This window comes from Phocoena sinus, chromosome 5 (assembly GCF_008692025.1).
Source record: "Phocoena sinus isolate mPhoSin1 chromosome 5, mPhoSin1.pri, whole genome shotgun sequence".
In the NCBI taxonomy this organism is placed as follows: Eukaryota; Metazoa; Chordata; class Mammalia; order Artiodactyla; family Phocoenidae; genus Phocoena; species Phocoena sinus.
The window spans coordinates 65678661-65692272 of NC_045767.1; the positions used below are offsets into that span (position 1 = coordinate 65678661).

Here is a 13612-nt window from a genome sequence, read left to right on the forward strand (position 1 = left end):
GGAAGCACCAGGGTCAAGGAGGCAAAGGAAGTATGGGGGAAGTGTGGGCAAGAGCCTTTTTTGTGGTGTCTGCAGGAAGGACTGGGCCACGCAGAGTAATAAGCGGGTTTAGGATGGACTAGTTTGAATAATTTCAGCAGGCTCTGGGGCATAGGAACTGTCCCCAGTTTTCTGATACCTGGCTTTGGTGATCAGGGTATATAGATGGTAGTCAGAGAGTGAGAGCCCCATAAAGAAGGTGGTTGGGGGTATGGGCTCTAGATTGGATGGTTTGCACATATAAAGCGTTCTAGCAAGTGAGTTGTTTCTTATCTCTAGGAATTAGCTAACCCCAAGGTGGTGGGTGCTGTGTCTCTGGGGGTCACCAAGGCCCCAGATGTCAGAGCATCAGAATACAGGAAACAAAAGACATGGCTAATACAGAAGTGGTATCTCGTTGTGATTTTGATTTGCATTTCCCTGATTACTGGTGATGTTGAGCATCTTATCATGTGCTTATTGGCCATTTGTATAACTTCTTTGAGGAAATGTCTATTAATATCCATTACCCATTGCAATTAAAAAATTCTCTAGTTGTATGAATTTTTATATAGTCTACGTACAAGACCCTTATCAGACATATGACTTGCAGAATTTTTCCTGTTCCAAGGGCTGTCTTTTCACTTTTTTGATGATGTCCTTTGAAGCACAAAAGTTTTAAAAATTGATCACAATTTTTTCTTTTGTTGGATGTACTTTTGTTTTCTTTTCATTTTTTCTTTTTTCTCGCTGTGTCACAGCTTACTGTTCCCCCTCCCCATATCCTCAAGTCCATTCTCCAGTAGTTCTGTGTCTTTATTCCTGTCTTACCCCTAGGTTCTTCATGACATTTTTTTTTCTTAAATTCCATATATATGTGTTAGCATACGGTATTTGTCTTTCTCTTTCTGACTTACTTCACTCTGTATGACAGACTCTAGGTCTATCCACCTCATTACAAATAGCTCAATTTCGTATCTTTTTATGGCTGAGTAATATTCCATTGTATATATGTGCCACATCTTCTTTATCCATTCATCCGATGATGGACACTTAGGTTGTTTCCATCTCCGGGCTATTGTAAATAGAGCTGCAATGAACATTTTGGTACCTGACTCTTTTTGAATTATGGTTTTCTCATGGTGTATGCCCAGTAGTGGGATTGCTGGGTCATATGGTAGTTCTATTTTTAGTTTTTCAAGGAACCTCCATACTGTTCTCCACAGTGGCTGTATCAGTTTACATTCCCACCAACAGTGCAAGAGCGTTCCCTTTTCTCCACACCCTCTCCAGCATTTATTGTTTCTAGATTTTCTGATGGTGGCCATTCTGACTGGTGTGAGATGATATCTCATTGTAGTTTTGATTTGCATTTCTCTAATGATTAATGATGTTGAGCATTCTTTCATGTGCTTGTTGGCAGTCTGTATATCTTCTTTGGAGAAATGTCTACTTAGGTCTTCTGCCCATTTTTGGAATGGGTTGTTGGTTTTTTTGTTATTGAGCTGCTTATAAATTTTGGAGATTAATCCTTTGTCAGTTGCTTCATTTGCAAATATTTTCTCCCATTCTGAGGATTGTCTTTTGGTCTTGTTATGGTTTCCTTTGCTGTGCAAAAGCTTTGAAGTTTCATTAGGTCCCATTTGTTTATTTTTGTTTTCATTTCCATTTCTCTAGGAGGTGGGTCAAAAAGGATCTTGCTGTGATTTATGTCATAGAGTGTTGTGCCTATGTTTTCCTCTAAGAGTTTGATAGTTTCTGGCCTTACATTTAAGTATTTAATCCATTTTCACCTTATTTTTGTGTATGGTGTTAGGGAGTGGTCTAATCTCATACTTTTACATGTACCTGTCCAGTTTTCCCAGCACCACTTACTGAAGAGGCTGTCCTTTCTCCACTGTCCATTCCTGACTCCTTTATCAAAGATAAGGTGACCATATGTGCGTGGGTTTATCTCTGGGCTTTCTATCCTGTTCCATTGATCTATCTTTCTGTTTTTGTGCCAGTACCATACTGTGTTGATTACTGTAGCTTTTTAGTATAGTCTGAAGTCAGGGAGCCTGATTCCTCCAGCTCTGTTTTTCGTTCTCAAGATTGCTTTGGCTATTTGGGGTCTTTTGTGTTTCCATACAAATTGTGAAATTTTTTCTTCTAGTTCTGTGAAAAATGCCAGTGGTAGTTTGATAGGGATTGCATTGAATCTGTAGATTGCTTTGGGTAGTAGAGTCATTTTCACAATGTTGATTCTTCCAATCCAAGAACATGGTATATCTCTCCATCTATTTGTATCATCTTTAATTTCTTTCATCAGTGTCTTATAATTTTCTGCATACAGGTCTTTTGTCTCCTTAGGTAGGTTTATTCCTAGATATTTTATTCTTTTTGTTGCAATGGTAAATGGGAGTGTTTTCTTGATTTCACTTTCAGATTTTTCATCATTAGTGTATAGGAATGCCAGATATTTCTGTGCATTAATTTTGTATCCTGCTACTTTACCAAATTCATTGATTAGCTCTAGTAGTTTTCTGGTAGCATCTTTAGGATTCTCTATGTATCTGCAAACAGTGACAGCTTTATTTCTTCTTTTCCAGTTTGGATTCCTTTTATTTCCTTTTCTTCTCTGATTGCTGTGGCTAAAACTTCCAAAACTATGTTGAATAAGAGTGGTGAGAGTGGGCAACCTTGTCTTGTTCCTGATCTTAGTGGAAATGCTTTCAGTTTTTCACCATTGAGGACAATGTTGGCTGTGGGTTTGTCATATTTGGCCTTTATTATGTTGGGGAAAGTTCCCTCTATGCCTACTTTCTGCAGGGTTTTTATCATAAATGGGTGTTGAATTTTGTCAAAAGCTTTCTCTGCATCTATTGAGATGATCATATGGTTTTTCTCCTTCAATTTGTTAATATGGTGTATCACGTTGATTGATTTGCATATATTGAAGAATCCTTGCATTCCTGGAATAAACCCCACTTGATCATGGTGTATGATCCGTTTAATGTGCTGTTGAATTCTGTTTGCTAGTATTTTGTTGAGGATTTTTGCATCTATGTTCATCAGTGATATTGGCCTGTAGTTTTCTTTCTTTGTGACAGCTTTGTCTGGTTTTGGTATCAGGGTGATGGTGGCCTCGTAGAATGAGTTTGGGAGTGTTCCTCCTTCTGCTATATTTTGTAAGAGTTTGAGAAGGAAAGTTGTTAGCTGTTCTCTAAATGTTTGATAGAATTTGCCTGTGAAGCCATCTGGTCCTGGGCTTTTGTTTGTTGGAAGATGTTTAATCACAGTTTCAATTTCACTACTTGTGATTGGCCTGTTCATATTTTCTATTTCTTCCTAATTCAGTCTTGGCAGGTTGTGCATTTCTAAGAATTTGTCCATTTCTTCCAGGTTGTCCATTTTATTGGCATAGAGTTGCTTGTAGTAATCTCTCATGATCTTTTGTATTTCTGCAGTGTCAGTTGTTACTTCTCCTTTTTCATTTCTAATTCTATTGATTTGAGTCTTCTCCCATTTTTTCTTGATGAGTCTGGCTAATGGTTTATCAATTTTGTTTATCTTCTCAAAGAACCAGCTTTTAGTTTTATTGATCTTTGCTATCGTTTCCTTCATTTCTTTTTCATTTATTTCTGACCTGATTTTTATGATTTCTTTTCTTGTGCTGACTTTGGGGTTTTTTTGTTCTTCTTTCTCTAATTGCTTTACATGCAAGGTTAGGTTGTTTATTTGAGATGTTTCCTGTTTCTTAAGGTAGGATTGTATTGCTATAAACTTCCCTCTTAGAACTGCTTTTGCTGCATCCCATAGATTTTGGGTTGTCGTGTCTCCATTGTCATTTGTTTCTAGGTATTTTTTGATTTCCTCTTTGATTTCTTCAGTGATCACTTCGTTATTAAGTAGTGTATTGTTTAGCCTCCATGTGTTTGTATTTTTTACAGATCTTTTTCTGTAATTGATATCTAGTCTCAGCATTGTGGTCAGAAAAGATACTTGATACAATTTCAGTTTTCTTAAATTTACCAAGGCTTGATTCGTGACCCAAGATATGATCTATCCTGGAGAATGTTCCATGAGCACTTGAGAAAAATGTGTATTCTGTTGTTTTTGGATAGAATGTCCTATAATTATCGATCAAGTTCATCTTGTTTAATGTATCCTTTAAAGCTTGTGTTTCCTTATTTATTTTCATTTTGGATGATCTGTCCATGGGTGAAAGTGGGGTGTTAAAGTCCCCTACTATGAGTGTGTTACTGTCAATTTCCCCTCTTATGGCTGTTAGTATTTGCCTTATGTATTGAGGTGCTCCTATGTTGGGTGCATAAATATTTACAATTGTTATATCTTCTTCTTGGATCGATCCCTTGATCATTATGTAGTGTCCTTCTTTGTCTCTCCTAATAGTCTTTATTTTAAAGTCTATTTTGTCTGATATGAGAATAGCTACTCCAGCTTTTTTTTGGTTTCCATTTGCATGAAATATCTTTTTCCATCCCCTTACTTTCAGTCTGTATGTGTCTCTAGGTCTGAAGTGGGTCTCTTGTAGACAGCAAATATATGGGTCTTGTTTTTGTATCCATTCAGCCAATCTGTGTCTTTTGGTGGGGGCATTTAATCCATTTACATTTAAGGTAATTATTGATATGTATGTTCCTATTCCCATTTTCTAAATTGTTTTGGGTTCGTTATTGTAGGTCTTTTCCTTCTCTTGTGCTTCTTGCCTAGAGAAGTTCCTTTAGCAGTTGTTGTAAAGCTGGTTTGGTTGTGCTGAACTCTCTCAGCTTTTGCTTTTCCGTAAAGGTTTTAATTTCTCCATCAAATCTGAATGAGATCCTTGCTGGGTAGAGTAATCTTGGTTGCAGGTTTTTCTCCTTCATCACTTTAAATATGTCCTGCCAGTCCCTTCTGGCTTGCAGAGTTTCTGCTGAAAGATCAGCTGTTAACCTTATGGAGATTCCCTTGTGTGTTATTTGTTGTTTTTCCCTTGCTGCTTTTAATATGTTTTCTTTGTATTTAATTTTTGACAGTTTGATTAATATGTGTCTTGGCGTGTTTCTCCTTGGATTTATCCTGTATGAGAGTCTCTGTGCTTCCTGGACTTGATTAACTATTTCCTTTCCCATATTAGGGACGTTTCCAACTATAATCTCTTGAAATATTTTCTCAGTCCCTTTCTTTTTCTCTTCTCCTTCTGGAACCCCTATAATTCAAATGTTGGTGCATTTAATGTTGTCCCAGAGATCTCTGAGACTGTCCTCAGTTCTTTTCATTCTTTTTTCTTTATTCTGCTCTGCAGTAGTTATTTCTACCATTTTATCTTCCAGGTCACTTATCCGTTCTTCTGCCTCAGTTATTCTGCTATTGATCCCATCTAGAGTATTTTTAATTTCATTTATTGTGTTGTTCATCGTTGTTTGTTTCATCTTTAGTTCTTCTAGGTCCTTGTTAAATGTTTCTTGCATTTTGTCTATTTCCAAGATTTTGGATCATCTTTACTATCATTATTCTGAATTCTTTTTCAGGTATACTGCCTATTTCCTCTTCATTTATTAGGTCTGGTGGGTTTTTATCTTGCTCCTTCATATGCTGTGTGTTTTTCTGTCTTCTCATTTTGCTTATCTTACTGTGTTTGGGGTCTCCTTTTTGCAGGCTGCAGGTTCATAGTTCCCGTTGTTTTTGGTGTCTGTTCCCAGTGGCTAAGGTTGATTTAGTGGGTTGTGAAGGCTTCCTGGTGGAGGGGACTAGTGCCTGTGTTCTGGTGGATTAGGCTGGATCTTGTCTTTCTGGTGGGCAGGTCCACGTCTGGTGGTGTGTTTTGGGGTGTCTGTGGACTTATTATGATTTTAGGCAGCCTCTCTGCTAATGGGTAGGGTTGTGTTCCTGTCTTGCTAGTTGTTTGGCATAAGATGTCCAGCAGTGTAGCTTGCTGGTCGTTGAGTGAAGCTGGGTGCTGGTGTTGAAATGGAGATCTCTGGGAGGTTTTCGCCGTTTGATATTATGTGCAGCTGGGAGGTCTCTTGTGGACCAGTGTCCTGAAGTTGGCTCTCCCACCTCAGAGGCACAGCACTGACTCCTGGCTGCAGCACCAAGAGTCTTTCATCCACACAGCTCAGAATAAAAGGGAGAAAAAATAGAAAGAAAGAATTAGTAGAAGAAGAAAGAAAGAGAAAGAAAGAAAGAACGGAGGGAGGGAGGGAGGGAGGGAGGGGTGAGTGAAGGAAGGAAAAAAGAGAGAAAGAAGATAAAATAAAATAAAGTAATAAGACAAAATATAATAAAGTTATTAAAATAAAAAAATAATTATTAAGAGAAAAAAGAAAAAATTAAAACAACAACAACAAAACGGACGTATAGAACCCTAGGACAAATGGTGGAAGCAAAGCTATACAGACAAAATCTCACACAGAAGCATACACATACACACAAAAAGAGGAAAAGGGGAAGAAAATCATAAATCTTGTTCTCAAAGTCCATCTCCTCAATTTGGGGTGATTCGTTGTCTATTCATGTATTCCACAGATGCAGGGTACATCAAGTTGATTGTGGAGATTTAATCCGCTGCTTCTGAGGCTGCTGGGAGAGATTTCCCTTTCTCTTCTTTGTTCTCACAGCTCCCAGGGGCTCAGCTTTGGATTTGGCCCACCTCTGCGTGTAGGTCGCTGGAGGGCGTCTGTTCTTCGCTCAGACAGGATGGGGTTAAAGGAGCAGCTGATTCGGGGGCTCTGGCTCACTCAGGCCGGGGGGAGGGAGGGGTACGGAGTGCGGGGCGGGCCTGCGGCAGCAGAGGCCAGCGTGACATTGCACCAGCCTGAGGTGCGCCGTGCGTTCTCCTGGGGGAGTTGTCCCTGGATCCCGGGGCCCTGGCAGTAGCGAGCTGCACAGGCTCCCGGAAGGGGGTGTGTGGATAGTGACCTGTGCTCGAACACAGGCTTCTTGGTGGCGGCAGCAGCAGCCTTAGCGTCTCCTGCCCGTCTCTGGGGTCTGCGCTTTTAGCCGCGGCTCACGCCCGTCTCTGGAGCTCCTTTAAGCAGTGCTCTTAATCCCCTCTCCTCGCACACCAGGAAACAGAGGGAAGAAAAAGTCTCTTGCTTCTTCGGCAGGTCCAGACTTTTCCCCCGGACTCCCTCCCAGTTACCCGTGGCGCACTAACCCCCTGCAGGCTGTGTTCACGCTGCCAACTGCAGTCCTCTCCCGGTGCTCTGACCAGAGCCCGGGCCTCAGCTCCCAGCCCTGCCCATTCCGGCGGGTGAGCAGACAAGCCTCTCGGGCTGGTGAGTGCTGCTCGGCACCGATCCTCTGTGTGGGAATCTCCCCGCTTTGCCCCCCGTACCCCTGTTGCTGTGCTCTCCTCTGCGGCCCCGAAGCTTCCCCCTCCGCCACCCGCAGTCTCCGCCCGCGAGGGGGCTTCCTAGTGTGTGGAAACCTTTCCTCCTTCACAGCTCCCTCCCACTGGTGCAGGTCCCGTCCCTATTCTCCCGTCCCGTCTCTGTTTATTCTTTTTTCTTTTGCCCTACCCAGGTACGTGGGGAGTTTCTTGCCTTTTGGGAGGTCTGAGGTCTTCTGCCAGCGTTCAGTAGGTGTTCTGTAGGAGTTGTTCCACGTGTAGATGTATTTCTGGTGTATCTGTGGGGAGGAAGGTGGTCTCCGTGTCTTACTCTTACGCCATCTTGAAACAGGAACCTGTTGGATGTACTTTTGGTGTCATATCTAAGAAACTATTGCCTAATCCAAGGTCATGAGGATTTACACCTGAGTTTTCTTCTAAGAGTTTTATAGTTTTAGTGTTTACATTTAGAGCTTTGATCTATTTTGGGTTAATTTTTGTGTATGGTATGAGATAGGGGTCCAGGTTTGTTCTTTTGCATGTGGATATCCAGTTGTCAACAGCACCACTTGTTGCAAAGACTGCTTTTCCCCACTGAATTTTCTTAGCACCCTAGTTGAAAATGAATTGACTATAAATTTATAACTAGACTCTCAGTTTCATTCTGTCGATCTGTATGTTTCTCATTATGCCAGTACCACAGTCTTGATTACTGTAGCTTTGTAGTAAGTTTTGAAATTAGGAAGTGTGAGTTTTCAACTATTTTCAAGATTATTTTGTCTATTCTGGTCCTCATGCATTTCCATGTGAATTTTAGGATCAGCTTGTCAATTTCTGCAAAGAAGCCAGTTGGAATTTTCATGGGGATTTTGTTGAGCCTGTGGATCAATTTGAGGTGTATTGCAATCTTAACAATATTGTCTTCCAATTCATGAATATAGAGTACCTTTCGATTTATTTAGGTCCTCTTAACTTCATTCAACAGTGTGTTGTAGTTTTTTGTTTTTTTTTTTTTTTTGCGTCACGCGGGCCTCTCACTGTTGTGGCCTCACAGGCTCTGGGCGTGCAGGCTTAGCGGCCATGGCCCACGGGCCCAGCCGCTCCGTGGCATGTGGGATCTTCCCGGCTCGGGGCACGAACCCATGTCCCCTGCATCGGCAGGCGGACTCTCAACCACTGCGCCACCAGGGAAGCCCCTGTTGTAGTTTTGAGTATAAGTTTTACATGCCTTTTAAAAAATTTATTTCTAAGCATTTTATTTTTTTGATGCTATTATAAATGAAATTGGTTTCTTAATTTTATTTTTGGATTGTACATTGCAAATACATAGAAATACAATTGATTTTGTATATTAATCTTGTATTCGTTTTAGGCTTTTTTTTCTTTTTTAAACAGTCCTCAATCATCCTGCTATACTTGCTCATTAATAAGACCACTCAGGGATAGTGGAGCACCACTTGTATGTTGCCTTATTTCTTTGAATATTTCACCATCACTTAGCTGATATGTAGAACTTAGGTAATTTTGGTTTTCATGTGATCTGTTAGTGTGTACACGGAACAGGAACCAAGTGTACTGCTGATGCCTGTGTTCATCATGGGTAGGTGCAGTATATTATAAGATTCAGGGAGTGTACAAGATGATGATGAGACCTTCAGTGCCAAACTGGGAACGAAGATTACTTTTTCACCTGATAATAGAGCAAGGCACTCTTGGTCATTATGGCGATAGAGGAAGTGATGGGGACAAAGTGTGCTTGCTCAAAGTGGGAGATGGTTAGAAAATGTTGGAATCAGAAAAGGGTTTGTGAGTTGTGTAAATGTTGGCCAGAACGTAAATTTGGGTAAGTTATACTGGAGATTATTCTTAGCCTTTCTCAAAAAAACGTAGGTAGGTGTCACAACACGGATAAAAATCTTTTAAGATTTGTGAACAGAATAGTCTGTCTTTGATATCCCAGGATCCCAAGGGATCAGAGATACTAAAGGGGAATATCATGATACCAGTAACATTTTGGTTTGTCTGCTTTGTTCAAGAAACTAACATTTGTTTAAAACTGTGTTTTATTAATACTACTACTTTTTCCCTTTACCCTTTAATAAAATTTGCAAGTTTGTTACCATTGGAAATGGTTTTGGTATAATAGTCCATCACACTTTCAAGTGACACTAATTACATAAATTCTTAGGCAGCACGTATTTCATTTGGCCCTTGTTAATGAAGTAAACCACATCACTATGAAAGGGATGTAAAAATAAATTTTGGTTTTATTTAAAAAGAGAGTAGCTATTTGATAAAGTGTCTCTCATTATGTACTGTCTGTTTTGGGCCACGCCATGCAGCTTGCGGGATCTTGGTTTCCCCACTAGGGATTGAACCCCGGCCTCTGGCAGTGAAAGTGCCGAGTCCTAACCACTGGACTGCCAGGGAATTCCCTGTTTTTTCTTTTTTAAAAATAAGCAATGAAGGGTCCCTTCCCAGAGAACCAAATGTATTTGCATTTTTTACTATGAACACCAACACAGAGAGATTTTAAAGCTATGAAATGTTTATGTCCATATTGTTACGCACTATGGGCTTTTCAAAGGTCATAGAAAGTGTTTTTATTATCCTCTCCCTGGAAAATCTTTGATTTTATCAGGGATGCAAGCCATATACTCACAGAATATTTAAACGTTAATATGAAAGAAGCTTGTGAAGCTTGACTACTGAGTGTGACATAAGGATGTAGGTCCTATGAATATTCTTAGGTAAGAGAGAGCCTTGGGTTTGTTGCAAAAAATAAACTGACTATATTTACAGATTTTTGACTGTGGTAATGAGTTAGGAATATGGTGACGCATTAATTTTATTCTTTTCTATTTGGTGGAGAGTATTGAGGCATATTTGTATAATAATTATTATTTTCATTAACCTTGTGTTTTAAATTAGAGTTAGTTTAGTTTCTTTAATTCAGGGTCTCATATGGGTAACAACTACTTGATGATACTTCAGAAAACTCAAGAAGTCAACACTACCATAGCGGCTAGTTGGTAGTTAGCTGGTTGAAAACTGCCCATAAACCTCCTTATGATTTTTTACCTACTATAAGGCATGGTTACTCCACATGCCTTTCTGTTTTAACAAGAATATTATTCAATTACTTTCTCAATTGGTTTATAAAAAATTTTGAAATATGCCATTACTTCCTTCAGTGGTTGGACTGATCCTTTGAATGGGTTTACAAACTAAAATGTGGAAAATATTGCATTTAGATAAATGAGCATCATTCCTTGAATATCTTATATTCTCTCTTTTGGCTTGATTTTTTTTATTTTCATAATTTTAGAGAACTTTTTAACATCTTCTAAGATAAGAATGGTTAAAGAAGGAGTACCCTTATGGCATGAAAAGGTTAACAATAGTTGCTAAGTGCATGACTTACTAGATAGACAGCAGGGAGAGTCTGTTTTTTAAGAAGAAAGATAAAAATTAGTAGAGCCCAGTTTTCATATACATTTTTTTGAAGGTAAAGTTTGTGCTTTCTACTTTCTTTTGTATTTTACTTATTGTGTAACACTGTACAGGCAAAGAAATTGAAAGAGACTGAAGATATACCAAGCGAACCATCTTTCCAGGATTTTGAGTACCCAGAGTATGATGACTACAGGGCAGAGGCTTTCCTGCACCAGCAGAAGAGGATGGAATGCTATAGCAAGGCAAAAGAAGCTTATCGGATGGGGAAGAAAAACGTTGCCACGTTTTATGCCCAACAAGTAAAGAGGAAAATTATTTTTTCTTTGTCACTTACAACGTCTGAATAATCTTGAAGCAGATAATACTCATACTGTGACTTGATTAAGTTATTCTGGGGAATGTACATTGTATAAGTGATATAAAGTATCCTAATATGTAAGAAATGTATGGTTCTGAGAATTCCTCCGACAGTCCATATTTTCTTTTAGGTTGGATTCTCTCATTCAGTACTGCTTCTAAACAGACATGAATTTTCTGGAGGAAAGGAAGCAGAATGTTAATATTGGCCATCCCAGGGTGGGATTACAGAGGTCTTGTGCTTTCTATCATGCTTGAATTTTAAGTTGTGTATCACTGTCAGTCAGAAAAAGAAAGTTACATTAATATCTCTCAGGGAAGTAAAATTTCTACCTGGTCTCATACAGCATGGTATTACAAGAAACCTGATTGATTTACTTTTTGTTTTCTGTGGTTCCATATCGCTTACTTTTTTATGATGGAGCAGAAAAAGGTATCAAACCGGTATAACCTTGTGAGCAATAATAGCAAACCTTGAGGAATGACTTCAGGGGTAACTGCAAGGTTTTAAAGGGTTGAGACTCAGGATTATCAGAAGATAAACCAGTGGATTCCTTCTTGAGATGTGTGTTGTTTATTTAAGTGTCCCTTTCCTATGATTTTTGGATCAGAGAATGTGTTAGAAATGATGATTTAGTAGTTTAATAACTATGTTGTTTGTCCACTGAAATTCACCTAAATTTTGGTGCATTCTTGCATATTAGCCCATTGCATTATTTAAAAGTTTACATTTGTTGTTGCCTTTTTTGTTCTTCCTTTTATTTGGGGCACTATTTGTTTCCTCATTGCTTACTAAGTAGCAGATATCAAAAGTGATTACTGATGATATGTTGTTTATAATTAAAGGGTAGTCTCCATGAGCAGAAGATGAAAGAAGCCAATCACCTTGCTGCTGTGGAGATCTTTGAGAAAGTCAATGCCTCCCTGCTGCCACAGAATGTTTTAGACCTCCATGGGCTGCATGTGGATGAGGCTATAGAACATTTGATGACAGTTTTACAGCAGAAAACTGAAGGTAGGACTATAGTCATGACAGATTTTCACAAATTCAAGGAAGTCTGAATGTGCAGGCTGAGGATATCTGTGCCACATTTATAGATGTTTGTATTAGAGTCATTCTTCAAGAAAACCTTGGGAAAGAATTCTAACTGCCATGTGCATTAACATTTTTATTTTCCTGTTTCAGTTACATTTGTATTCCTTTGTTATAATTGTCAAAGGGAGGGCATGATGTAATCTGAGAATCCTCTGGACCATTCAGGAATATAATACATCTTTGTCCAGTAGACACTTATTAAAGCTAATAGATATTTATTAGATGTCAGTTGCTCAACAGATGTTTAATAAAAGGCAGAAGTAGGGCTTCCCTGGTGGCACAGTGGTTGGGAGTCCACCTGCCGATGCAGGGGACACAGGTTTGTGCCCTGGTCCGGGAAGATCCCACATGCCGCGGAGTGGCTGGGCCCGTGAGCCATGGCCGCTGAGCCTGCGCGTCCGGAGCCTGTGCTCTGCAACAGGAGAGGCCACAACAGTGAGAGGCCTGCGTACCACAAAAAAAAAAAAAAAAAAAGTGCAGAAGTAAATTAGGTGATAGGATTTTTGTAGAATTATCATAAAGGCAGGATTTATGGGCGTTTACATTTTGGTAGTATGCCCTTCTCCCTTTCTGCTTGTATTTTGTCTTTGCGGGTCAGTAGGAATGCTACTGCCTGCCTCTTACAATCAATATCATGTACTTTATATACATTAAAGTATCTTGTTGGTTTATCATCTTGTTTCCTTTTCATCACCAGATGGTAGCACTTGGGAAAATTCAATCTGTTGTAGTACCCCAGACTCTAATACTAGGGAGTCATCTCCTCTTAGCACTACTAGGATATTTTTGAATTCTCAACTTGGCTTTCTCTTTGTCTTACATTTTATTGTGGAGACATGGAATCCATGCCTCAGTTACTACCCTGTGGTTCAATAATACTGCTGTGTCATTGATAGCTGTATTGTTCTGGTTAATTAATTTGTATATATTTTAGAAAGTTTTATACTATATGTTATATAGGTTTATCAGTTCAGCACATATAGCTTTTACAATTCAGTTGTAATTAAATGCTTGATTAAATATAATTGATATAAAAACTTTATCATGAAAACCACATTGAAAAAGTTGCGAGTAAAATAACGAACACCTGTGTACCCATGAATGTAAGTAACAAGTGATAACATTTTACTGTATGTGCTTCATATATATATTTTTTGTTGTTGTTGTTCCTCCCTTTGCATTATCCCCAATCCTTTTCTCTTTCTTCTCTCCCCTTCTGATGGAAATCAACATCCTTCAGTTTGGTCTGCATCATCCTGGACAGTTTTGAAAATACCTTTACTACGTGTATTGTACATTCATCCATAATTGGTCTATAGTATCCTTTTTGTGAGTTTTAAAAAATGAACATACATGGTGTCACACTATAT

At 39.1% G+C, this 13612-nt stretch overlaps 1 protein-coding gene across 6 annotated transcripts in view; it reads left to right on the top strand.

Moving 5' to 3' along the window:
• N4BP2 (NEDD4 binding protein 2) overlaps window positions 1-13612 on the top strand; it is a 121201-nt gene that overhangs the window by 67880 nt on the left and 39709 nt on the right. For all 6 annotated transcript variants that reach the window (XR_004350021.1, XM_032632675.1, XM_032632676.1 and 3 more), the window contains 2 exons: window positions 10900-11088; window positions 11993-12161. Coding sequence is in view for 5 of the 6 variants with exons in the window: in XM_032632675.1 (XP_032488566.1) it covers window positions 10900-11088; window positions 11993-12161 (358 nt within the window). In the remaining variant the exon portion in view is untranslated. The remainder of the gene's footprint in view (window positions 1-10899; window positions 11089-11992; window positions 12162-13612) is intronic.